Here is a 25,769-nt window from a genome sequence, read left to right on the forward strand (position 1 = left end):
AACTGTTGATTTGATCCTCGGCTTCATCCCCTCCACTGTAGGTCTCCTGTAGATTTTTTTTTCTTTATTCCACTTAATGCAGCCTTCATTTCTGCCTGGGTCTTTTTTATGCTGCTGAAGTACCCACTGAGTTCCTGAAGCATCCTGATAACCAGTGTTTTGAACTGTGCACCTGATAGGTTGCTTATCTCCATTTTATTTAGTTCTTTTCCTGGAGTTTTGTTCTGCCTCTCATTTGGGCCATATTTCTTTGTGTCCTCAATTAGGCAGTCTCCCTGTGTTTGTTTCTGGGTATTAGCTAGAGCTGCTTTGACTCCCGGTCTTAGTAGTGTGGCCTATTGTAGAAAAGTACTCCTATTAAGTTGTATGGGGCGGTGCCTTAGGTATTGGGCAGGGCAACCCATGTCACTGCTCTGTTGCTCTGTGTGGGACAGGGTTCGGAGAGGGGACAATGCTGCTTCCTGGCCTCTGGAGTGTTGCCCGGGAAGAAGCTGTCTCCCAGCACTTGCCTTGATGTCAGTCACTTCACTTTCTTCCCATCTGCCCCTGGTGCCCTTCCAGCTGCTGCCCTGGTGCTGAATCCCAGAGCAGGTGGGTCTGCATGAGTCCTAAGTCTGGTTCGGGCCCTTTAAGAGGAGTCTCTTAAGAATCCCACAGTTTCTTCCACCACCCCAATCCCCATTGGTTTTAGTCAGAAGTTATGCGGTCTTATCTTCCTGACACTGGAACCCTGGGCTGGGTGGTCTGGTCTGGGGCTGGGATCCCTCACTCCCAAGGTATCGCTCCTGATTTTTATCCACCACATGTGGATATTAGACCTGCAGATTCCTGTCTCCGCCCCTCTCTGCGACTGTCCTCCTCTCTGTGCCTCTCGGAGCATCTCCCTGTGTCTCCGCCCCTCCTACACATCTGGATGAATGTGGCTTCTTTAAATCCTTGGTTGTCAGACTTCCATGCAGCTCAATTTGTTTTGTAGTCTAGTTGTATTTTTTTTTGCCATAGTTGTATGCAGAGATAAGACATGTTTACCGACACCTCCATCTTGACTGGAAGTTCCATTAAGTACAATGTTAATTGAAGGTTTGTAGATGTTCTCCATGAAGTTGAGGTGGTTTCCCTCTGTCCTAATTTCCTAAGATTTTTTTCTTATCATGAGTGGGCACTGAGTTTTGTCAAGTGTTTTTTCTGTGTCTATTGATATGATTGTGCAATGTTTCTTTTTTAGCCAATGTCCTTATTTTCTATGGTTGCTGTAGCAAGTTTATAGCTCATTTAGGGGCTTAAAACAATGCAGATAGATGTATTATCTTGCAGCCCTGTAGGTTAGAAATGCTACATGGATATCCCAAAGCAAAAATCAAGGTGTTGGTGGGGCTACATTTCTTGCTCAAAGGATGTGTTTCCTTGCCTTTTCCAGCTTCAAGAGGTATCCCACATTCCTTGGTCCCACAACAGTGGCCTGGCAGGGTCGCTCAGCTGGTTAGAGCATCATCCAGATGTGCCAAGGTTGCAGGTCTGATTCTTTGCCCAGGCACATTCAAGAATCAACCAATGAATGTGAATGAGTAGAGCAACACATTGTTGACCCTTTCCCGCTCCTCCTCCTCTCTCTAAAATCAATAAATAAAAATTTAACAAAAGTCAGCCAAGCAGCAACTTTAATTCCATGTGCAGCCTTAAATTCCCTTCCCCATGTAACCTCACATATTCACAGGGTCTAGGGGTTAGGACAGGGAATCTTTAAGGAATCATAATTCTGCCCACCACAGCCTATTAAATATGGTGGATAACCTCAACTTCTTTAAAAAAAAAGATTTTTATTTATTTATTTTTAGAAAGAGGTGACAGAAGGGAGAAAGAGGGGGAGTGAAACATTGATGTGAGAAACATCAGTTAGTTGCGTCTCCAATGTGCCCCAACCAGGGACTAAACCCGAAATTCAGGCATATGCCCTGTCCGGGAATCAAACCCACGAACTTTTGGTTGGCAAGACTACGCTCAGCCAATGGAGCCACACCGTCAGGGAAGAAATCCTTGATTTTTGCATACAGAACCCACCTCGCATTCCTGGAATAAACACCACTTGGTCATGGTATATAATTCTTTTTATATATTGCTGAGTTCTATTTCCTAATATTTTGTTAAGGATTTTTCTGTCCCTATTAATGAAGGATATGGTCTATAGTTTTCTTTCTTTGGATCGCTGTTTTCTGGTTTTGGTATGATGGTAATTAATGATAGTTTCATCTAATGAATTGGGAAGTGTTCCCTCCTCTTCAATTTTCTCGAAGAGATTATGTAAAAGGGGTGTTAATTCTTCTTTGAGCATCTGGACCTGAAGATTTCTTTTTTGGGAGTTTTAAAACTGCACATTCAGTGCCTTTAATAGTTATAGGGTAAGGCTGCTTGCTTGGACTTCATGCACATGGCAAAAAACAGTCTTTGGAATACACTGGAGACCTGTGCAACTCCGGGCAGTCTATTCATCTTGAATTGTCTAATAAAGCTGGTAACAATATCTGCCATAAAGGGGCATTATAAATGGTTAATAAGGTCATAGAGGTTAGTTTTAATTTTATTTATCAAAAGCATCGGGGAACCATTGAAGGAGTTGGAACAGGGAAGGGAGGTGATCATAGTGGCATAGTTGGCCTCTCAGGCCAGGGTGCAAGATAGACGGGGTAAATATGGAGACCTGAGGCCCAAAGAGATGGCAAGGGTCCAGGTGGGAGAGGCACGGAGCTGGGTTTTGGAAGGTGGTTGAAGGGGAAGCGGGCAGGGATATGAGGGAAGAAACTGAAGCTAGAGTTTGGGAGGCAGGGGAGTCCTAAATTGGTGGATGGCCCCGTGGTGGGTGGGGGGCGGGGGCACTCCCAAAGGAGTTCTGGGCAGGACAAAAAGAGAATAATTCACTTTTGTCCAGCTCTTACCCTTAACCCTGAAATGTAATTATTATTATATCACGAGGAAAAGAGAGGTGGAAGCCACTTGGCCAAAGTCACAGAGCTTCACTCTGGTGCGGCAGGAATTGGAGTCTGCTCCAGTCTGATTCCACACCATCCTGGCTGGACGCGCCCGTCCCCAAGTCCTGTCCCCTCTTCCAGACTGGGGTCCAGGTAAACCTATCCGCGGCTAAACCCAGTCAATGGCTCACAGCACCTTCGGGGAGCCCCACCTCAGCCTTTTAGTCCTGACGGGCCTGAGAAGATCCGGCGATGGGAGGAGGCTCTGCGCTAAGGAGCAAAGGTCCCAGAACAGAGGTCTGGGACAAAGAACAGGGAGGCACTGACCAGACACACACCCAGCTAGGTTCTGCCCACTTGTCCGCCCGCGTGAAGGGTGGGGCGGCACTAGACCCAAGGTGCAGGTTTCGATCCGGGAGCTGATGGGAGGGTTGAGGACCAAACCGTACAGCTGATTGGATAAGTGAGGTCCGGGGATCCTGAGGATTGGCCGAGAGCGACTGCCCATCGGCTCAGTCGGCGTAGGGAGGGAGCAGCAGTTTAACATTAATTGGCTAGAGGGAATCAAGCGACTACTGTTTATTGGTTGAGATAAAAAAAAAAACCCTCCGATAATTGATTGGCATATTCCGCTCTGGCCCAATAGTGATATTAATCAGCCAAGGGCCCATTGGAAGGGTGGAAATTAACCCTTAAGAGATTGCTTCCGGGCTTCGGTGAATTAGACCCGTGGCACGGGTTGCTTCCCTAGTCTGCTTCGCAGCCCCGGGGGGTTAGTGGCTCGTTCTCCGGGCTTCAGTTTTTCTGTCCCAACCGCCGAGACCTCTGTGTCCCTCAAGAGAGTTAGCCTCGGACCTCTTCGTTCTAGCGGGCCGAACCCCCGCGCCCCCCAGTCCCAGGCCTAGATCCTGACAGGGCTGTCCAACTCTCGGGGAGCTGCATCGGGCCCAGAATGGCTATGAATGGGGCCCAACACAAAATCGTTATTTTATTTAAACTTTTTTTTTTTCCTTTTAGGTCATCAGTTTTCCTTAGTGTTTGTGTATTTAATGTGTGGCCCAAGACAACTCTTCTTCTTCCTGCGTGGCCCAGGAACGCCAAAAGTTGGACACCCCTGCGAGGTAGCCCTGGGTATAGCCACTAGTTCCCTTAAAGCATAAGTCCTGTACCTCAGTTTCTCCATTAGTACCTATGAGCTCTTGGTTACTACCCCCCTCCCATGAGGCCTCAGGCCTCAGTTTCCCGAATGGTCCCGGGGGGCTGAAGCCCCGTACTCCCAGTCTCAAATGCGCAGACCTGGGCCTCAGTTTCCAGCTGGCACCGGCGGGCCGAGCCTCCAACCCGCCCACCGGCAACGGCCAATGGCTGGGGCGCCCCCCGAATTGAGGCGGAGCCGAGTCACGTGCCTTGAAGAAAGAACAAGCGGGGCGCCGGGTTGGAGCGGCCATGGCAGGTACGTCGGGACTGTGGGGAAGTCAACGAGGAGCTGGGCGAGGTGACTGGACCTACTAGGGGCCCGCGGCCCTGCTGCAGCCTGTCGCTGCCCGCAGCTCCGGAACCGCTCTCCCCCGCGGGCGGTGCAGGCGAGGAGGCGCCGGATGAGGACGAGGATGAGGCGGAGGCCGAAGACCCCGAGCGGCCGGCGGGAGCGAGTGGAGCGCGCGGCGGCGGCGGCGGCGGTGGCAGCAGCGGAGCCGGAGCTGGGGGCGGGGTGGGCCCGGGGAGCGCGCTCACCAGGCGCTCGGTAACGCTGCGGGTGCTCCTCAAAGACGCGCAGCTGGAGCCCGGCGCTGGGGTGCTCTCTATCTACTACCTGGTGAGCACCCTCCACCTCCCTTCCCATCCTGGCTGGGCAGGAAGGGAAAACTGAGGCCCAGAGCTTCTTTGCAGCAGACCTGGGAATGGGGAGGGGAAACCGAGGCAGGCAGCATCCAGACCCAGCAGGAGCCCAGTAGGGCTCGATGACAACGTTCACCCAATACCCAGTTCTACAAAGAAGAAACTGAGGCTCAGAGAGGATACTACTGTTTCCTTGGCTGTGTGACCTCACTTAACCTCTCAGTATCCTAGCTTCCCAGTTTCCTCATTTGGAAAATGGGATTTTTTTCTCTCTCATGGGGTTGTATGAAGATTAAATAAATAACGCGCTCAGGAAGGTGCCTGCTACACAGTAGGTGCTTTGTGTTTGCTGTTATTACTATTATTGTTACTGTTGTTCAGTTTGTGAATGGTGCAGTTTGTGAATTGAGCACCTGTTGTGTACCAGGCTCTATGTGGGGTATTAGGGACACAGCAGTGATCAAGACAGACCCTGTCCCCACCCTTTGGGGGCTCACAGTCCAGTGAGAGGAAGGGGGGATAGACACATAATTGGGCAGGTTTGTTCCGAGCTGATCAGGACTGTGACAGTGGACGTACAGGTACTGGGAGGCACCTAAGATGGAAGGCTTCCTAGAAGGGGTGCAGAAGTGGGAGGTGGATGCTAAGCCCTGGGAACAGCATGGAATCATGGAGGACTTTCTGGAGGAGGGCTTGGTGGGTACCAGGTCCTGGGCCCAGCCAGCCCACTGTCACTGCAGGGGAAGAAGTTCATGGGAGACCTGCAGCCAGATGGGAGGATTGTGTGGCAGGAAACGGGGCAGGTGTTCAACTCACCCAGCGCCTGGGCCACCCACTGCAAGAAGTTGGTGAATCCAGCCAAGAAGTCAGGCTGTGGCTGGGCCTCCGTCAAGTACAAGGGCCAGAAACTGGACAAATACAAGGCTGCCTGGCTCCGGCGACACCAGCTCCATGTGCCTGCAGCTACCGCTGATGAGGTGCGTCCTTTGGTTTCCTGGATTAAGTCCCCTCTGACTAATTGTCAGAAAAGAGTACTCAGGGAGGACATTGGAGCTGGGGCCTTGAGGAATAAGTAGGAGTTTGTGAGATCAAGATGAAGTGAAAAGCTTTCCAGAAGGAGGGAATGGCAAATACCAAGCCACGTAGGCATGAAGCTGCTTAGGGAAGCATGATTAGCTGATGCAACCAGGGGTTCAGATATGTTGGGTAGCTGAGGGGGCTGGACCATATCTGGAAAGGTCTTGATACTAACAGATGTTCCTTGAATATTCACCAGCTGGGTAAACTTGGCCAAGGACCCTCTCTGGGCCCTTAGTCTTCATCATCTGTAAAATGGAAATGATAACTACCATATGTATACATATTTAGATGGAGTAAAAATATGCATGTATACCTAGCTGGCAAGTCTGAAATCTGGAGGGCCACTGGCAGGCTGGAAACTCAGACAGGAGTTGGTGCTGCATTCTTGAGGCAGAATTCCTTCTTTTCTGGGAATCCTCGGTTTTTGCTGTTAAGGGCTTCCAACTGGTTGGATGATGCGCACCCACATTGACCTTCATTGCAAGTCAGTTTATTATAAATGTGAACCACATCTACCAAATGCCTTCACAGCAACACCCAGGTTAGTCTTTGATTAAGTAAATGGGTAATAGAGTGTAGCCAAGATGACATAGAGAACTAACCTTCACATTATATCATAGGGCCATTTATTCAGCATTTAGTAAATGCTACCTCTAGGTGCTGGAGGTAAAGGGGAGAGCAAAAAGAAAAATAACTGCTCTCATCGGGAGACAAAGAAACAAAATCAAAAGTCCATCTTATAGTATTTCTGAAGAATAGATGGAAGTTGGGGGTGGGGAAACAGGGTGGTCAAGTAAGGGTTCACCGAGGCGGTGACATCTGAGCGGAGTACCACAGGAGGCGAAGGAGAGTCATGAGGGTATCTGGAAAACAGCATGTGCAAAGTCCCTGAGACTGGATTGTCCGTGGCTGTTGGAGGAGCTGCAAGGAGGCCAAGCCCCTTGGCTGGCGGAGAAGTGAGCAAGGGGGAGAGAGGGAGGAGGCGAGGGCAGGGTAGGGATCGGGTAGGTCCTGCAGGGCCTGTGGGCAGGAGGGGATTGGACTTCACTTGGATGCTCACAGGCGCCCCCTTCTGGCTGCTTTGGAGAAGACCGACTGAGGAAGGGCTATGCAGGACCAGACTGGGATGCTGGTCCAGGTGGGCAATGATGGAGACTGGGCCCGCCATTGAGGTGGAGGAGAAGTGCTTAGATTCTGGCTAATTTTGAAAGCGGGTCTGATGGGATTTGTCGGTAGGTTAGATGTTAGTGTGAACAGTTTTGTTCTGAGCAAGTGGGTGGATGGGGTTGCTCTCATCGGAGATGTGGGGATTTGGGGGGAACAGCTGGGTACGTTGTGGCTGTATTGAGTGTGAGCCCCACATGTGGGGGCATTGAGGGGCAGCCTGTCCCTGGGTCTAGAGCTCAGGAGAGCCCCAGGATGGAGACAGGACTGTGGTTTCATTGGGGCATAGGCAGGGTTGGAGCCCCAATAGCGGACCATCCTATCCTGAGAGAAGAAGCCCTGGGACACCGCCCTAGGCAACAGGAGAGAGATGGGGAGGCCAAGGGGACCCTGGAGGGAGGCAGGGAAGCTGGGCAAGTTCAGGTCCCTGAGGAGTTCCCAGGAGGTGGGGGTACCAGCTGGGTCAGGTGCTGCTGGGAGGGGAAGGGGGACAGAGACTGAGATGTGAATGTTGGGTTTAGACACAGAGAGAAGTTTAGGAGAGACCAGGAGGGGAGGTTATTGAGAGAACTTAATAAAATAATCCATGTGACATGCATGCTTGTTCCATGGATGGAGCAATGGGGCATATGGTAAATTCTTTGCATGCATTAACCTATTTCGCCCTGACATCAACTCTGTTGGGCTAGAGGTCATTGTGGAATTTTATAGGTGACCATAGAGCTCAGAGAGGTTAGGGTGCTCACCTAAAGTCACACAGCTTGTCCAGGATTCAAACCTGAGAGTCAGCCACCTGAAGGAGCTCAGACCTGAGCTGTGCCAGAGCCTCAGGCCGCCTCTCCCCACTCACTTCCTCCCGTGGACACCCAGGACAACAGGGACCTGGGACTCAGGCAGGCCAGCTGCCTGAGTGGAATGTGGGAGGGTGGGGGGCACCCAGCTGGGGGTCCCACCACTGTCCTCACCCTTACCCTGCCAGAGCCCGGCCAGCGAAGGGGAGGAGGAGGATCTGTTGATGGAGGAAGAGGAGGAGGAGGTTCCGGCAGGGGTCTCAGCGGAGGACAAAACCCGAAGACCACCTGTGAAGGGCCCCTCAGAGCCTGCCCACCCAGGTGAGAGGCATGAGGGAGAGGAGGAGGCAGGGCAGGAGGCACGCAGGAGGAGGCTGGGGACGGGTCTGGCCTTTTCCTTGCACTCTCAAGATGCCTGACTTCTTCAGGTCTATTGCTGGATCTCTTGCTTTCACTGCCCATTTTCTTAATATGTGGCATGATTTCTTCAGTGTGCTGCCTGATTTCCTTGGTCCCCAATGGGATTTCTTTGTCCTGTTGCCTGATTTCTAAACTTGGTGCCTAATCCATCTCCGCACCCCATGCCCTGCTCTCTCCCGACATGGTTTTCGGAGATCCTCACCTGATATCCTGAGTCCTTCGTCTGGTTTTAAATCTGTCCAACTTGTCAACCTGCTGCCGTAGTTCCCAGTCCTGCTGCCTTATTTTTCTTTCCTATCCGTGCCCCCCCCCCCCGCCCTTTCCTGGGTTGCCCTGTCTTCTTTTTCCACTTCCGGGCTGGGGAGGGACGGGTGCTGCCCTTTCCCCCTTTCCCTTTTTCCTTATGCTCACCCCACAGAGGCCTCACCCCTGGGGAAGCGAGTGGAAAGCAGGATCCGGGTGCCTGTGCGATACTGCATGTTGGGCAGTCGTGACTCTGCCAGGTCAGGCATGCCCCATGCCCCCCACGTCAGCCCCCGTTTACCTGAGCTCCTGCCTGGGTGGGGGCAGGGAGGGGAGAAAGAGCAGGAGTAGGGCAGGGACAAGGCCTCCCCTCCTCAGAGCTGCTTGGGGGAGGGGCAGGCCGAGGCATGGGCCTAGGTCTTCCTGAAGCTGTGGGGCCCTCTGGTTCCTACAGGAACCCCCACACCCTGGTGGAAGTAACATCCTTTGCAGCCATCAACAAGTTCCAGCCATTCAACGTGGCCATCTCCAGCAACGTGCTGTTCCTGCTGGTGTGTGTCCAACTCCTACCGTGTCTCTTGTGGGCCAGGGGCCCACACACCTGGGCAGAAGGCTGGGGTGGTCTGGAGGAGGGCGGTCTCTGAAATGTCAGCTCCTTGTCGGTGGGGACTTTGTCTCCTCATAGGCACTCACTCATTCAGTGTTTGAATGGAGGAGGAGGTGGGAGGGCTGGGCCCTGCCCATTACAAGGGCCCTGGGCCCCCAGGATGGAGTTGGGCTCAGCTGCAGCCTTAGCAAGTCTTCTGCTGTACCTCTTCTCCAGGACTTCCACAGCCACCTAACTCGCAGCGAGGTCGTGGGGTACCTGGGGGGCCGCTGGGACATCAACAGCCAGAGTGGGTATTTGGGGATGGGGTGGGCAGAGGGATGTTGGGGGCCAGGGTCGATTTCCATGCCTTCTTCCTGCTGTGTGCAGTGCTCACGGTGCTGAGAGCCTTCCCCTGCCGCAGCCGGCTGGGGGACGCGGATACTGCAGCCACCATGGAAGAGGAGGTGAGGGGACACACTGGGTGGGCTGGGGTGGACACAGCTGTCCTAGCTATCATGTCCTGGAAGCTAGCAGAGTGCTTGAAAAATATGCAAATGAGTGCGTTCGAGCCCCTGTGCCCTCCTGGCACCTAGTAAAGCCTGCGTAAACATTAACTGCCATCCTCGATAATGCTTTCCTAACGGTTCTTAGTGTGTGCCAGGCACTGCGCTCAGCACTCTACCCCTGCCTTCTCGTGGCCCCACCTGTGTCCCTCGGGGGTGGGTGACCAGATGCTGATTCACCAGGAAGGGTTCTCTTTCTGCCCTTGCTTGCCTCCACTTGCTGGAGGCACCCAAGAGTGCCTGTGCCTCTCCAATGCGTGCAAATCCACGCCTCTATTCATAAGCATGTACTGTGTACCAGGCACTGTTTCATGAGCTGGGGACACAGCAGGGAACAAAAGTTTTTGCCCTTGCTTCATGACAGGTGCATCTTTTTAACGTATTTGTTGGCTGTCCCCCCACTGGACTGTTGGGGGGGGCAGCATCTGTCTTGGTCACTCCTATGTCCCCAGGCCTGGTACACAGCAGGTACTCATTATGTATTGCCTGCGTGTGGGGCTGGGTAGGCGCCAGGAGCGCTGGCGGCACCCCAAGGCTGGTAGGGTCCCTGGCTCCCCACCTGCCCCAGCCCTGCCTCTGCCTCCCAGATCTACCAGAGCCTGCTCCTGCGGGGCCTGTCCCTGGTGGGCTGGTACCACAGCCACCCACACAGCCCGGCGCTGCCCTCGCTGCAGGACATTGACTCACAGATGGACTACCAGCTGCGGCTGCAGGGCTCCAGCAACGGCTTCCAGCCCTGCCTCGCCCTGCTCTGCTGTAAGGCCCTGGCTGGGGCTGGGGGTGTGTGGGTGTGCGGGTGAGCGTATGCGTGCCTGTGTGTCTCCTGGACCACGAGTACCCAGGCCCAGCCCCCTGTCATGCTCTCTTCCCACAGCCCCTTACTACTCCGGCAACCCAGGCCCTGAGTCCAAGATCTCCCCCTTCTGGGTGATGCCGCCCCCCGAGGTAGGCAGGGCTCCTGGGGGAGGCCAAGGGCCAACGTGCGGAGTTTGGGTCATGGGATGGGAGGTGTCGGGCGGCTGGTGGTGACTGGCTGGTGTTCCTACCAGCAAAGGCCCAGTGACTACGGCATCCCCATGGACGTGGAGATGGCCTACGTTCAGGACAGCTTCCTGACTAATGACATCCTTCATGAGATGGTGAGCGCACTCCCAGGGGGCGCGGTGGGGGGCATGTCACCCCACTGCCTGCGACAGGCGGGAGCTGAAAGTGCTTAGCTGGATGCACAAATTATGACTCAGGAAGCTGTGGTGGAACTTGTCACATCAGGGCCCCGGTCAGTTTCCTCTTCTGCATATAATCCCATGACTCTTGGGATCAAGTCCCAGGTCCTTGTGGCGGCTCCTCCCTTGCCCACCTGCTCACCCACCTGGCTATCTAATTCTGGAACATGCTAGGGGTGCTTCCACCTTGGGCCTCTGCACCTGCCACTGCTTCTCCAAGTGGAGACACATGGAGGACTTCAGGTGTTACCTGGACAGTTTATAATGCATGTGGCTCAACAGGCATTTAAAACGCCAAGCTAGCTCATTACACCTGTGACTTACGGGCATCATCAGAATGAGGCTGAAGCCGGGAGCGCACGTCAGGCCTGTGCGACATAATCACGTTGAGCATGCCTTCCTCGGCCTCCGGCAGAGGGGGCATTCCCTCTCCTTCTCCGGAGGCCTCCTGCTGAGAGCCCCCTTCTCTCTGCTGGGTCACACCGCTCGGTGCTTTTCTTGGAGAGTGGTACCGTCTATTTGTTGCATCAACCTGGAAGCTGTCACGACATAGTGACAGTGCCAGGCCCACTCACTGCTGGATCCCCAGGGCCCGGTGTGGGGAGGCCGGGAGCCGGGGGTCCCAACCACACCCCGTCCCGTAGATGCTGCTGGTGGAGTTCTACAAGGGCGCCCCTGACTTGGTGAGGTTCCAGGAGTCCTGGAACCAGGAGCACACCTACCTCGACAAGCTGAAGGTAAGGCTTCTACCCCAAGTCCCATGTGAACCTCTCCTGTAGGAAGACAGTTCTTGGGGAGCCCCGTAAAATACACCCAATGGGTGACCCGAGGAACAGTGATTTCCTAACTTGTTTGGTACAAAGTACTTCAGATGGACATTAACACCGCCAAAAAGCCTTGTTTTATTATGTGAAGATTGGGGGGGATCACCATCAAACTCAGGCAGAGGCCACTCTGGACCGTCCCTCATTCCTCTGCCACCTGCGGAGGGTGTTGGAGGGGTTCTGACCTGGTTTAGAGCCCTCAGAGCAGCTGGTGGTGTGAATGTGCGCACTGGCCCCGCAGGCAGTGGGACATTTAAAGGAGGCTTTCGGTGGCCTCCTGTGTCTGGTTTATTGCCTGCTTGAAAGTCATTCTCAGAAGACACTCAACTCTGCCTTGCAAAGGACAGTTTCACATTTGCTTGTTTTGTTGAAACTTCTAAAGAAAACAGTGACCAGGGCCTAAAGTTGCGCCTGGCCACCTCCCACTCAGGCGCAGGACTGCTGGGTGGGGCGGCCTGCTGCCTTTGAAGGCCCTGGAGTTGGGTGGCCCCTGGCAGTTGATGTGTGTGGGATCTAGCCTGGGGTGATAGCAGGATTTGGAAAATGCAGGTAATGCCCTCACCCCAAACGTTAGTCAGCTGGGCCTGAAGTTGTTCAGGCTAAAAAGCCTGCTACACTGCTCTGCTAAAAAGCAAGCACTGCTTTGGATGCCACCGTGCGCCTCGGTCAGGTGACCCCTCTGGCAGGTGGCAGCACGAGGCCAGGCCAGACTCCTGGGCACAGCCCTGAGGTGCCAGCCCCGCTTGTTGCAGATCTCCCTGGCCAGCAGGATGCCCAAGGACCAGGGCCTGTGCCACGTGCTGGAGCAGGTTTACAGCGTCCTCAAGCAAGGGATCTGAGGGCGCCGGCCTCTGAGGACCTGGGAGGCCTCCCAGTCAGACTCGGGACCCCCGGCCCCACGCCTGGCAGCTCTGGGTGAGGGGGAGCGCGTTCAGGGGCTTTGTCTGTGACTGTGGCGCTCCATTCCTGTGACTGACTTGTGCAATGGCAGGGGCTTATGTAATAAAGGAAAGGAACAGCCCAGGCACGTGTCTCACCCTGAGGTGGGGGGCCCACCGGCACCTGCTGCTGGGCACGCTGGCTGTCTGGGCAGCAAAGCATCCGTGCTGCTGTGTGTGGACTGTGTCCCTTCTGGGGCTGTGGGAAGGGGACTCTTGCTGGTCATACCTCCCATGCTGGTGACTAGGTAAATGACAGCTACTCTTCCTGGGCTGTGAGGCCTGTGCCTACTCCAGGAGTGGCTCTGGGCGGGGAGGCTGAGGGTGGGCAACCACGTGGGCCCTGTCCTGACCAGGGTCCCCTGAGGAGGGCTGTGCATGTTCGGATGAGCAGAGGCTTCTCTGCACCACAACCAGGCAAGAGACTGTAGAAAGAAACGTTTAATACTTTTTTTTTTTAAAGTCAAGATTACATTTCCACCTGCCCTAGACAGTGACCAAGGCTGTACTGCTTGTCTTGGTCCGGATGCCTGGGTCTCTCCCACTCACGATGGTGAGGGGGCCTTGGGGGCGAGCAGAGCCTTGTGTCTGGGGGCTGAGCAGGGTCACTGAAGTAAGGGAATGTGAACCAGGCCAGAGGTCCCTCCATTAAGCCAATTTCAGATTAGGCAAGAGGGGAAGCGGATGCGTGCTCATCTGCACAGCTGCCTACCTTGGTCTGGAAGAGACAGCTGGGGACACTGTCAAGAGGGGGACGGCAGCCAGCTTGGGATGTGGGAGGGCCTGTGAGACCCCCAGTACAGCCCCAGCAGCTAGGGGTCTGGGAACATTCACTCATCAAAGCCTTTGTGCTTGACCTTCAGGAGAGAGGAAGCTGAGGGCTCCCATGGTCCCATGTGTGTCGAGTTGAGTGTGTGTGCGCGTAGCTGGTGGAAGCAAGTTGTGCCAGAGAGAAACGTTCATGTGCTTGGTTGGGGGTGGGGCACCTCGCAGGTGGGGGGTGGGGTGGTGGGCAGGTATGTGGGGCTCAGCACCCTGCAGCTGAGGAAAGGCCAGCCTGTCCTTAATGGCAAAGCCCTCTTAGGGAGGTGGCATCTGTGGGTGTGTAGGGGCCTGAGAAGGGAGTATCTTACAGGAATTTAAAAGCAGGGTGGTGAGCCTCACTCAGCCAGGGGTCCTGCTTGGACCACCCCATCACACAGACTTTCAATCTGCTCCCAGTAAGGCCAAGTCAGGGTGGGCCAAGCCCCATTGTGGACAGGACAGAGGGTATGTGTGTGTCGTTGTTGTGAGTGGGGCAGGGGGGACCACCCAGAGTTACCAGTCCTGGAGGCAGCGGGAGGAAGTTAGTGTTTCTAAGAGCACCTTAGTGTTAGCCCCCTCAGGGCAGCGGAGCCCCACACAGCTGCATGGAGTAGAGAGGGGAGGCCCCACCGCCGCTGTGGGTGAGCACTAGTGTAAACAGGGCCCCGGCCCCCCGCTGGACTGCTGCCCCAAGTCCCTGGTGCCCTGGGAGTACCTCGGAAGGCCCTAGGAGGGGCACTGCCCTTGAACTTTGGGCCAAGTGGAATACAGGTGATCTGGACAGAGGGGCAGACAGGCCGACGCTGTCACTGAGGCAGGGGCACCAGCACTTCCACATAGCTGAGGGGGAAGAAGCCCGACTGGCCATGGAGCATGCCCTCGTACCAGTTCTCATCAATCTGGTTGGTCAGCGTGATGATGTCACCCTCATGGAAGCCCAGCTCCCCATCATTCTCGGGCTCAAAGTCATACAGTGCCTTGCAGCTCGGCTGGTCCAGGGGCGCTGTGGGTGGGCAGGGCATGGGTTTAAGGTCTGAGTGTCCAGCTGAGACCCCACCAGGTCCTGCTGCCTTGCTGTGCCTCAGTTTCCCCCAAGGAGAACCACTCCTTCCTCTTGCTCCCCAGGGTGGTTGTGAATAAGGAGCAAGTGTCAAGAAGAACAGCAAGGGTTTGTTAGTGGTTACCACAAGGCTCCTGGGAGGAGCCGGGAACGCTCGCTGGCATTAGGACAACAGGCCGACCAGAGCCTACCGCCCTCGGGACCATGCAGAGAACCTAGAGCCGGGGGGTGCCCTGGACGCTCACAGCAGCCCCTCTTTTGCATGGGGAGACCGAGGCCCAGAGAGGCAGGGAGTCTTGCCACCCAGCTGCTTAAGAGGGGCTGAGAGTACCAACCACAGTGGGTGCCCATTTCTACCAGAGAAGGGGAGTTAGCAAGACCTTTCCAGAATGGACTGGAAGGCACTGTTATAAACTGAGGCAGGGGGACACTCACGCACGCTCCTGCTGGGGGTCCGGACAGGCTTGTCAGAAGACCGGAAAGATGACGAAGCTGCTTGTAGACAAAACACACAGGTGCGCTCAGAGTGCTGGGGTGGGGCGTGGGTCCCATCTCTGGGGCCCCTTTTGCAGAGGGCGAGTGGGTGGGCAGGAGGCACCAGGCTGTACCACTGGATAGAGCAGGGGCTGGGAGCTGCCCCGGCAGAGTCCGTCTCTGAGGCCCTGGGACAGCAGAGTCCCCTCCTGCCCCTTACCTGTGATCTTGGGGGCTGGCGCACAGGGGAAGCCCCCATTAGACTGCTCAGGCTCCCCAAGGTCGAAGGTCTCCCGGGGCTTGGGCTTGTATTCGCGCTTGGGGCGCGAAGAGGCTTCCCGCATCCTGCGCACAAAGGGAGGGACGTGAGCAGCCACAGAGCCTGTCATGAGCCAGAGTGTCAAGGCCAGGAAACAACACCCCCACCCCCAGCTGTTTATGCTGCTTCAGCGTGAGCGGTGGGCCCTGGGGAAGCTGTGAGGGGACACAACACACAGGCGAATCCTGGGGGGAACCCTGGGCCCCATCCCCAGACTTGAGCATTTTTCAGGTTGCCAATAATGGGCTGTGTTCTGCTAAAGCCCCCCCATTCCCAGAAGGGAACCACTGCCAGGCAAGGAGACTGGCAGTGGGTCACACCCAGGGTAAGCTGCCTCCCATCCTCAGGCCACCCCAATCCGGTCCTTCAGAGACCAGGAAGAGCCTGAAGAGGTCGTGCTCCCTAGTAGGGCCCCCACTCCGACCCTCACAGCCCGGAGCTTGTTTAGGGACAGCCAGCCCCAGGCTCTGGACAGGGCTGGGCTATCGGAGCAAGGTATGTGGGCATCTCAGGGGCCAGCCCAGGAATCCACAGCATGGACTCCAGGTTTCCAGGGACCCCCACAGCTGCTAGGCATTTCTTGGCCAGCACGGAGCAGAGAGGGGCTCACCTTCGCTTGAGCTTGTTGGCCAGCTCGTCCAGGATCTGCACGGCCTGCCGGTGGTATTCCAGCTGGGCGTCCACCAGGGCAGAGAGCTGGCTAACCTGCTCAATCTGCAAACAACCAGGCAGAGCTGAAGAGGGAGCTGCCCTCTAACCCCCCTCTCCAGGCTAACTCCTGCAAGGGGCCTTCTCATACTGCTCCGCGCAGTGGGGCCAGCTGACCTCTGAGTAGCAGTGAGGGTGAAGGGCCAGAAGAGACCCAAAGCCTCAGGAGACCCCCTCTGGTCACTGTTCCCCTTTCATTTCCTTCACCCTGTAAACCAGCACTGAGCCTTTGGAAGCTTGCACCCCTGCTTGGCTCCTCATTTTAGGGGTTCCCCAAGGGTGGTCCCCAGGCCCGTGGACATACGTCAGTCTCCAGGAGGTTGTGCATGCTGGTCTCAGCCACCTCCTTGGACTCTTCAAACTTCTCCAGGGCCTGGCGCAGCTCCTCGTCAGGGATCTTGCCCTGCCTCTTCTTCTTGTAGTCAAAGTCCAGGCGGCGGCCCTCCAGCTTCTTCAGGTGGTGCTGGGGGCAGGGATGAGGGTCACACTGCAGGGCCACCCCAACGCCCTGCGGCCCTTTTGGCTTCAAGTATGCATGGAGGTGGGCCAAGCTGGGGCCCACGATGGGAAGGTGCTCACTGCCAAGCGAAGCACCCGTGAGGGGTCCCTGAGGGCTGTACTGGGAAGCAGGCGTGAGGCACAGGCCGTCAAGGCATACCTGGATCTCCTTCAGGTCTTTGTCGCACAGGTTCTGGAGGGGATCGATGAAGTTCTGCTTGACCTCTATATCCAGGGCGTCCTTCACCTCGGCCAGGCACTTCATGGACTCCCCTGCATCCAGCAGGGCGTCGCCTGTGGAAGGGGCAGGGGTAGGGGAAGAAGCTATCACAGGAGGCCTTGGCCTGAGATACCAAGACACTCCCACCTTCTAAACTGACCCCACAGGCCAGGACGTGGACCAGAATTCAGAGCAACAGACTGTCAAGTCAAATGTGAGCTGCAGTGGCCTGGAGCTGGTAACCACAGGTGTCAAAACCACCCGCCCTTCCATGCTCTTACGAGGGAGCAAGTTTACCCTGAACCAGCTAGGGCACGAAGGGGGCCTTCCCTTGGCCTTGACAACTGCTGGCAGTGCTGGGATCCTCCCTCACCCCCGACGGGGGCACAGAGGGGCTCTCTCAGGAGCCTCTGTTGCCCTCATCCAGGGACCAGCCAGCACTAGAGAAGATTCTAGAGCTATGGGGGCGAAGTGTCCCGCTCGCCAGTGTGGGGAAGCTCTGGCCTTCCACCCTCAGCCTGGCCGCCTGCCCGTGCAACCCCGCCGAGGCCTGTGGCCTTCGTGGCGGCCCTCACCGAAGTTGGACTCGCCACCCAGCTCCTTCCCATGGCGAATCATGCACTCGCCCAGCAGGCCCTCCGACTGCGGGTAGCCGGGGTTCTTCACCTGCCCGCGGATCTTGGACACTGTGTTGAGCATCGTCAGCTTGGCCCTCGAGGCTGGAACAGAATGGGCCAGGTGGGCATGCGGGTGGTCACTTCAGGAGTCAGCAGGCCTGCTCTCGGCCAGCGTTGCTGGCTGCCTCCCTCTGCCCTGGGTGCCCCCCTTCCCCGAAGTCCGCTTATTTCTCCCACTTAGGTCTGTCCTTGGCACAGGCCTTGAATGGACATGCCTGGGTTTGCTACCTGTCCCATGTCCACAGGCTCCTGCTGTGGGAACTAGCATTTGGATTTTCCTTGAGGGAAGGCCCCTACTTCCTTCTCTTCCTAGGAGACCCCCACCTCATGCTCCAAAGGCTGGTGTGTGGTTGGGGTCTGAGACACTAGGGATGAGCGCCCAACTCAAGCTGGTCTCATCACTCAGTTGGGGGTGGGGACTGTTAGCTGCAAGGATGACTTAAGGCAAGGACTGACACACACACAATGAGAGCTGCCAGAAGAAGGAAAAAGGAATATAGGGCCCCAAGGACATCCTTCAGACCCCTGGATGCAGCCATGCCTACCCCACGGCATTTTAGTTTTACCGGAGATTCCTGGCTGACAGACACCGGGGAGTCGGGGCAGATCCCCTGCAGTTAGCTGGTGCCCCTACCTGGGTTGGGCTGCAGGTATTCGATGGTTCTGGCCAGCACTTCCACCACAGCCTTGCTGGTAACATCGACCTTCTATAAAGAGACAATGTGCGGTTTCAAGACCACTGGGACCCCCAAGGCCAAACTAGGGACCCCTGGACACCCCTTGCCCTCCTCTCCAGTTCCTGCTTCTCTCAGAGCCCATGGAAGGGTTGTGGGACGCCTGCTACCTGTCTAGGCCACTCTGGTAAACCTTGCCCATCGGGGCACTGCCCCCTCAGAGTAGGGCCTCAGGAGGGACTCGGCTGATGGCGCTGGGCACCTGACAGGGCACACCGCCTCTCCCATTACCTTCTCCATCTCTTTGAAGTCATCGTCAAGCTTGGTCCCTTCAGCCCCTCCGACCTTCTCACTGACCAGCTGAGGAACAGAAGGAGGTAAAAGAGTAAGTCTCAGAAGAGGAGGAGGGGAGGTCCCAGGACAATTTCCCGCCATGCCACGCCCATTGCCAGTGGGAGGCTGAGGGGGTCCGAACACGCATGATGGCTTCCCAGGGATGTTGGACACAGATACCAACGGCGAGACAGGTGGCCGAGCAAGGCCCTGCCTCAAAATCCACACATTCCTTCAATGAGGGCAGGGGCGCCTTCTCTTGGAATGAATCTCAGGAGCCACTGGATATGGCACTTCCCCCAAAGTGCATCCTCCAGGGGAACCTGAGAGCTGAGCAGGCCTGGCAGAGAGGAGGTTCTATCACTGAGTGAACGTGGGAAGCGGCATATTTCACAAGCACTGACGGGGAGGGATAGACTTGCCCCCCCTCAGGCCGCATGTCGTGGCCTAGAAGTCATTTCTCATGCCGATGCATGTGCATGCAAACACATCTGAATAGCAGTCTGGCATGCTTAATCATACACAACTCTGAAGAGCAGAGTGGGACAGGATGAATTTCTGATGTTTAATCACAGACATTCATGTGCCCATACACAGACACACACTCAATTGCCTGGTGGCCGGCAGCAGTCTCCGCCCACCCACAAAAACCCCTCCTGGGGCTCCTTAGGGTGCTCAGTGGCTGCCAGCCGGCAGGAACAGCCAGACCCCTGGCACACGGGGATGCGTCCACCAATTTCTCCCTGTGTGGTCTCAGGTAATCTCCACTGGGCCTGAGATTTTCCCTTTGTGAAATGGGGTGACAGGCATGCACACTCAGGGCCATATCCTGACTTCCGTGGCCTGCTGTGTCCAAGTGTGTTTAGGGGCGTGCCTGGCATACGGTTAAGCACTGGGTACTCACAACTGCCCACATCGCTGACTACCATTACTTTCCCAATGTGTCTTGTTGCTCCGAGGGGACTGAGCAGAACTCTAGGGCTGGCCTAGCCTGTCTGTTTTTAGCTGCTGTGCCCCCATCTCAATGGGAGTCAAGAGGGAAGGGGGCTGCATGCCCCTGAAGATCAGTGGTTCTCAACTTGGCTGCACTCAAGGAGCCCAGGAGGGAACTGGGCACAAGTGAGAGAGGAGACCACTGCAGTGAGGGGGACAGGGAGGAGGCGGGGCTGGTGCAGGGCCTGGCCCAGGGAACGTCACCACCTGGACCTGCTGGGCTGTGCTCTGTGCTGCACCATCCTCTAGGGAAGCGATTTTCAACCTTTTCCATCTCACGGCACACACTAATAACTAAAATTCAGTAGCACACCAAAAAATATTTTTGATTCATTCACCCTGGACACCTACTGCTGTTAGCTGTTGTCATTTTAAAATTTGACAATCTAAGGAAAAAAAGGTCAATGCCCATGACTAAATCAGGAATTGCATGTTTTAAAATTCCTTGTGGCACACCAGTGGGCCACAGCATACTGGCTGAACACTGCTGCTTGAGGGGACATCATGACTTCATAAGGAAAAGATCCTGTCTGAGGTGTTTTGGGGGCGTTCCACTTTGTTTCATGGGGCAGTTTCACTTCTTTTGATTACGGGAAAACAGGACGTTCTCAAATTCGGTGGTTGCCAGAGAGGGAAGTGAGTGAGCTGGCTGACTTGAGACGCTCCTGGTGCACGGGCAGGGAGCTGGGGCAGGGAGCTGAGGCACCGGTGCCTGAAACCACACCTTCCGGGCGAGGGCACCTGGGCCAGGCAGCCCGCTCAGTGCAGCGCCGAAGGGAGCAGCTCCCCCAGGGAGAAGTCCCTGCAGCCTGTTCCAGGCCCTCGAGGAGTGTCACCTCCCCACCTCTCCTGGGAAGCTGGGACTCTGCTTTTCTAAGCCCTCCAAACAGTTCCTCTGCCCGCCCCCGCCCCCGCCCCCGCTCCCCACTCCAGCCCACTCAGGGCCAGATTTACCTGGCCATCCTCGTGCTCAGGTACCTGGGAGGCCCTGAAGGAACTAGGAGGCTCCTACCTCTCTCCCCACCCCGCCCACTCCACCCCTTGTGGGAGCTCTGAGCTCAAATCCCTCAGGCGGTGGCTGACTGTCCCCCACATCCCTGCTCCCCAAGGCTTAGTCTTAGAACCAGCACAAATGGATGAGAAAATGACAAGAGGTTAAAAAGGAAAAAGGGGAAAACCAAAGAAACCATGTGCCAACCCAGCCACAGGAACAAAGGGACGCAGTGCTGAGTGTGAAGCTCCCGAGTAGGCATGGCCATGGCCCAGCAGACAGGGCGCCTGAGTGGTCCACATACAGAGCTGGGGGCCATGTGTGGGTACAAGGAAGCACCTTTGGGTGGAGGGAGCAGCCTTTTCTAGGGGGTGTCTGGGGGCGAGTTGCCAGCCCTGGATGCTCAGGGGTCAGGTCTCTGTCTGGGTAGAGGGGCCATTGGCCCAAAAGTACCCTGTCCGTCCGGGAGGCCACCACCCTGACACTTCAGTCTTGCTCAGGCTTACCCACGTGTTCTTGGGCCCAACGAGAGTGGTAGGTATTGCTGTGGAAATAACACCCATGTGTAGAATCTACCCCAAATGAACAGTGTGCCCCCCATACCCTCTCACCTGGTGCTCCCTACAACATGATTGTGTTCCCACACTGCAAGGGAGGAAACTGAGGCATAGCACCTGGCAGAGTCCAAGAGGCTGAGGACTAAAGCCCACGCTTCCTCTCACATCTAATGAGGAGCCAGGGACCCCTCAAGCTCAGTGTGTGTGAGGGTCTGTCCTTCACTGTTTGAGACCTGTGTGGCCACAGCACCCCCCAGGGGAAACCAGGGCAAATGGATGACCGCTTCCCCCTCTCCCGCAGGGCCGTGACCTTGGTGGTGTGGGGAAAGCAATGCCTTCTGGGCTCCACCTGGCGGGTCAGAGCCTGAGTCACCAGCACTGAGCCCCATCATGGTTGTCATTGTCAAATCCATGCCGGTCCCCACACAGGGCCCAACCCAAGCCACAATGCCCTCCCAGACTCTGCCCCAGTTCAGGTGCCAGCCAGGGCCCTGTGGAGACTTCTGCAGAGGCACCGGGAGGCTGGGGCAGGGCCATCCCAGCTAAGAGAGACCCAGGGCTGAGAAGTCACTGTGACTTCTCATGGGTGGGAGAGGCTGCCACCCAGGAAGGCATGGGAGCAGCCTCTTGCCCACTGGACGATTCTTTGGTCTTTGCAAGACTGGCTCCGGCTCTCTCAGATCCCAGATCCAGCCAGACCTGGCTCTATGCCCTCCTGTGCCCACTGCCCAGCGGTGCCTGCATGCCACATGTCATTTTTCACCTGGACCTGTTCCTTTTGTCTGTCTAGTGCCTGATGTAAGCCTGTGAGGAGAGGCCGTACCTGCCTGGTTGGTGGCTGTATTCCTCCTGTTCTGGCACAGTGCGGGCTTTGGGCAATCGCTCAGCAACTGTGTGCCCCACAAAGGGTCTGGAGCAGGGTCTCTCCTGGGGGGAGGCCAGCCAGGAGACGCTCAGTGCTGCTCTGTGACAGCTCTGAGCATTCGCCTGCCTGTGTCCCTCTCTTTTTAAATGGCTTCATTGAGCTTTACTAAGTGGACTAATCACATGACTGACCCACCCGGAGCGAACACCTTGATGAGTTTCAGTGACAGCACCTCCAGCACAGGAAGTCCCTCAGGCCATACTGTCATTCCTGCCCCCCCCCCCCCCCCGCAACTCCTGCTTTGCTGTCTGCCTGTCTAGGTATTGTTCCTGGAAATTGCCAGATGGACCCAGACCCTATGTTAGTATTTTTCACCTTTGGGAAGAGTGTACTCTGTTCCCCACTCAGGCTGCAGGCCCTTCCAGGCAGGATGGGACCTGCAGCTCCATATTCTCCTAAGTTCAAACTGTGCTTAAACTGCACAGGTGTTTCCTGCCAGTGAGAAGGTAAAAGAGCTCCCCAGCCCTGCTCACGTTCCCAAATGCCCGACCCACTCAGGCTGCTCTCCGGGGAACCCCCGGGTCCCATCCCACCTGGACTTGGAATGGTCATATTTACAATATGCCCGCCAGTGATTGTGATGGGCAGATTGATGCAGGCCTATTTCAGGCTCTTGCATTGTCTGACAATGATACCCATGAACCAGGAACCTGGGGGAGGGAGCGGGCTTGAAGTGGGGCTTCGGCCCACGGCACCTACATGATTTCTGTTCTCGTGCTGGCTTGAATCTGTACCCCGAATTATGAGTGTGCCCCCCACACTTAAAATAAAAATCAATTGAAGAAGGGGGCTGTCCTTTCCAAGATGTATTCTTCAGCATTCTAGACCTTTGGCTGTCTTTAGAGAGGAGCAAGGACTCCAAAGCGCAGGAGAGAAAGAGGGAATGTACAGTGGACAGGCCACAAAAGGAAATGAGACGATACTGTGCGTCGAGACCTGTCAGGGCAGCCGCTGGGGGGAGCAGAGCAGGGAACAAAGGCAGGAGAAGCTTCTGCCTGGGGCTGCTGGATGATGACTGCCCCTCACTGGACAGGCACATCTGTGGTGGCCCCTTGGTGGCTACTGGAGGAGCAACCTCAATCCTGCCAAGTGGGACAATGACACCAACTGCAGGCCTCGTAATTGGGTCATCTCAGAAGGGGAAACCTGATCAATACCACACGGAAAATAAACAGGCTGATCTGCAGGCTCATGACCTGGGCAGACAATTCACTTTGATGAATTGAGTTTATGGAAGAAGCGAGGGGGAGCTGGCCTGGGGGAGTTGGGAGGAGAGGAGACAAACCGGGCTGCTCAGGGCCCTGCGGTCCAGGATGGGTGCTCCGCACTTCCTGCTCAGCGTCCTCATGCCTCGTCCAGACATCATGCTCTGGGTGGCCATGGGCAACACTCCATGATGGGGTAACGCCCAGGCCTCCCGTTTTCTCCTGGTGAGGGCCAGGGTCTGGGGGCAGGCCTCACCTCCTGCCTCTGCCTGGCTGACTTCTCCCTGACCATCTGTGAGTGCACAAGGGTGACACTTCCCACTGCGCTATGGAGCAGCCCCTTCATTAGCCAGAGCAATAGACATGGAGACAGTGGCCCGAGGGTGAGATGGTCTTGAGGGTCTAGGCCTGGCCCCCTTACTGAGGCGCTCGGACTCTCAGCTCTCAGGTGGGAGTACTTCTGACTCTAGCCAGTGACTGCTCTCGGGGGTGGGGGGTCGTGGGCAACAGGACAGCACTAACCAACCACTAGGTAACCGGGTCTGAAGTGGGAGAGGGGTACGGGAGGCCTGGGTGACTGCGCTGGCCTCAAGGAGACCCCTCTGGCAAGAGAGACAAGAACGTCAGACATAACAGCAACACAGAGAAAACGTGACGGGAGCTACAGGGAGGTATAAACACGCCAACATGGCAGAGGGGTGTGGTCGTGGCTGGATGGGCTGCAGAGACCAGTGCTGTCCACACTGGACCGCAAAGGGCAGCGTCCCAACAGGCACAGCCTGGCTAGACTGGCAGAGGGTATTCTGGGTGAGATGCAGGTTCAGGGGTACAAGGGCCGCCATTCCTGGTCTACCATGTTTTCATGATCCTGCACGGTATCACTGACTGTCACATTCACTCAACAATGATGCAGGGACCAGCACACCCATTTTGCAGATGAGGAAACTGAGGGACAAGAGATGGCAGAATTTGAAGGCTACGGAGCTGTAAATGGAAGAGCTGAGGGCTGAGCCCAGACCTGCCAAACTGGATGGTCCATCATGTGCCATGCCCGGAACAGGAAAACCAGTCAGCAATGGAATGGGGTGAAGCCTGGGGCCCAGGCAGGGCCCGACCCGGAGGACATGGTGCCTCCAAGGGCAGCGCCCCGTGTGCAGTGCTGGACTTGGGAGGTCCCAAGAGGCGACTGATGATCCTGGGCAGGGCTGAGAAATTCCTGAGCTGTGATGATGGCAAAGAGATGGGAAGGGAGAGAGGGAGGACCCATTCGTTTCTAAATCCAACTGTGACTCCCCTCCCTTCTTGGCCTCCTAACATACGAAGAGACGCGTGCCAAACACCTCTGAGCAACCTCTCTGGTTTCCATTACAGTCTCCTATCTCGTGACTCAGAGTCCATGACACGGGCAGGGCCCTGGCTGGTCTATTGCCCGGCCGACACACAAAGCCACTGGCCTTCTCGATTTCCTTTCTCTGCTTGCGCTCCTGGACCCCCTATTCAGAGATGCTGGCTGAGACGCAAGATGGCGCACTCTTTGCGTAACCAGACTCTTTCTAGAAAGGTGAGCCAAGCATGCTTCTTGGGAAGGTAATATGTGCAGTGCACTGGCTGCCCTGAATCTTTTTGTTCTCGCCATGTCTGTCCCTGCCCAGAAAACTTTAGTGGCCCCCGGTGTCGCCAAGATACTCAGAATGATTTCCAAAGCTGAGGCCCTTGTGAATGGTTCAATTATGAAATACTTGAGGATGGGGGCGGTGCTCTGATTCTAGGCAACTTGGAGCTCCCATGTGGCTCCTGTGAGTGAAGGCTATGAGACGTGGGGGTGAGCTGCAAGGGGGAGGTGCCACACAATAGAGGCCACAGAAACACTGTGTGAATGAACCTTCATACCCCACCTGGGAGGAAGTGGAGGGTAGAAATCAATCCCTCAACCCAAGGAACTGGGTGAGCAGGAAGACACAGGCTCTGGCAGCCAGTGAGAGACCTCATCCAGCACAGCCCTAGTAAATACTGGTGAGCTGACTGACAGAGTCACCACCCCTTCGCTAAACCCCACAGAAGGAGGTGTTTGACAAGTCAGAAATTACTTTGGCCTCCTGGGAACTCTGAAATCTCCTCAGATTTGCCTCTGGGCACATATTTCCTTTCCAGGCGATCAAAGCTAAATACTGGTATATTTTTAAAAAGCATCTTTGTGAATGGGAGTGGTGGAAATGATCAACTAGGAAAAAGCTTCTAAAGTTACTTTGTATGTGGGAACTCCAAACTGGGCACAGTGACCTCTGGATCAGATCCCAAGGGGCAAACACAGGCCCACAGACACACTTGTAGTGCAGTGTCATAAGTGTGCTGGGAACCTACTTCTGGCAGAATGAGTGGCTTTTGAAGCCCAAGGTGTTTTCTTAGCAGGAGGGTTGATCACTCAAGCCTGGGGATGGCGGCTGAGATGCCTGAGCGGTAGCCGAACACTCAGGCCCCGCAGGCTGGGGACAAGCAAGCTGCCGGGTCTCTCAGCTAGGGAGTGCTGGCTGTTGCTGTGGAGAGAAGCCTGGCACAGGGCCCTTGGTCAGACCTGACCTCTCACACTCCAGGTAGTTCTCTGCCACCGGCAGTGATGGCCATTTACATCACACGTCAGCATGACTCAAGCTCCCCACCTCCCAGCACATACACATTTCAGGACAGCCTGGCTCC

At 55.9% G+C, this 25,769-nt stretch overlaps 2 protein-coding genes across 3 annotated transcripts in view; one reads left to right on the forward strand and one right to left on the reverse strand.

Moving 5' to 3' along the window:
- Window positions 1–4,374: 4,374 nt before the first annotated feature.
- Window positions 4,375–12,870, forward strand: MPND (MPN domain containing). Its single transcript, XM_054582882.1, has 13 exons — window positions 4,375–4,416; window positions 4,514–4,779; window positions 5,543–5,779; window positions 8,026–8,158; window positions 8,676–8,760; window positions 8,955–9,051; window positions 9,324–9,396; window positions 9,477–9,553; window positions 10,240–10,408; window positions 10,527–10,597; window positions 10,702–10,791; window positions 11,520–11,612; window positions 12,452–12,870. Exons 1-13 carry the CDS (start codon window positions 4,410–4,412, stop codon window positions 12,536–12,538), a joined length of 1,485 nt encoding a protein of 494 aa, XP_054438857.1. The 5' UTR covers window positions 4,375–4,409; the 3' UTR covers window positions 12,539–12,870.
- A 166-nt stretch (window positions 12,871–13,036) lies between these two features.
- The window catches only part of SH3GL1 (SH3 domain containing GRB2 like 1, endophilin A2), a 35,673-nt gene continuing 22,940 nt past the window's right edge, over window positions 13,037–25,769 (reverse strand). For both annotated transcript variants that reach the window (XM_054582836.1, XM_054582835.1), the window contains exons 2-10: window positions 18,363–18,431; window positions 18,032–18,104; window positions 17,296–17,439; window positions 16,661–16,794; window positions 16,307–16,465; window positions 15,905–16,008; window positions 15,196–15,320; window positions 14,937–14,993; window positions 13,037–14,444 (exon numbers count right to left, since the gene is read on the reverse strand). In XM_054582836.1, the coding sequence (XP_054438811.1) occupies window positions 14,248–14,444; window positions 14,937–14,993; window positions 15,196–15,320; window positions 15,905–16,008; window positions 16,307–16,465; window positions 16,661–16,794; window positions 17,296–17,439; window positions 18,032–18,104; window positions 18,363–18,431 (1,062 nt within the window). In that variant the 3' untranslated portion in view covers window positions 13,037–14,247. The remainder of the gene's footprint in view (window positions 14,445–14,936; window positions 14,994–15,195; window positions 15,321–15,904; window positions 16,009–16,306; window positions 16,466–16,660; window positions 16,795–17,295; window positions 17,440–18,031; window positions 18,105–18,362; window positions 18,432–25,769) is intronic.

Source organism: Pteronotus mesoamericanus, unplaced genomic scaffold (assembly GCF_021234165.1).
Source record: "Pteronotus mesoamericanus isolate MK-2021 breed Mesoamerican mustached bat unplaced genomic scaffold, CSHL_Meso_final contig_726, whole genome shotgun sequence".
NCBI classification, from domain to species: Eukaryota; Metazoa; Chordata; class Mammalia; order Chiroptera; family Mormoopidae; genus Pteronotus; species Pteronotus mesoamericanus.

Coding starts and splice junctions, on each gene's coding strand:
- MPND (XM_054582882.1), top strand. Junction 5,780..8,025: donor CTGCAGCTACCGCTGATGAG/GTGCGTCCTTTG, acceptor TTACCCTGCCAG/AGCCCGGCCAGCGAAGGGGA. Junction 10,409..10,526: donor CTGCCTCGCCCTGCTCTGCT/GTAAGGCCCTGG, acceptor CTCTTCCCACAG/CCCCTTACTACTCCGGCAAC.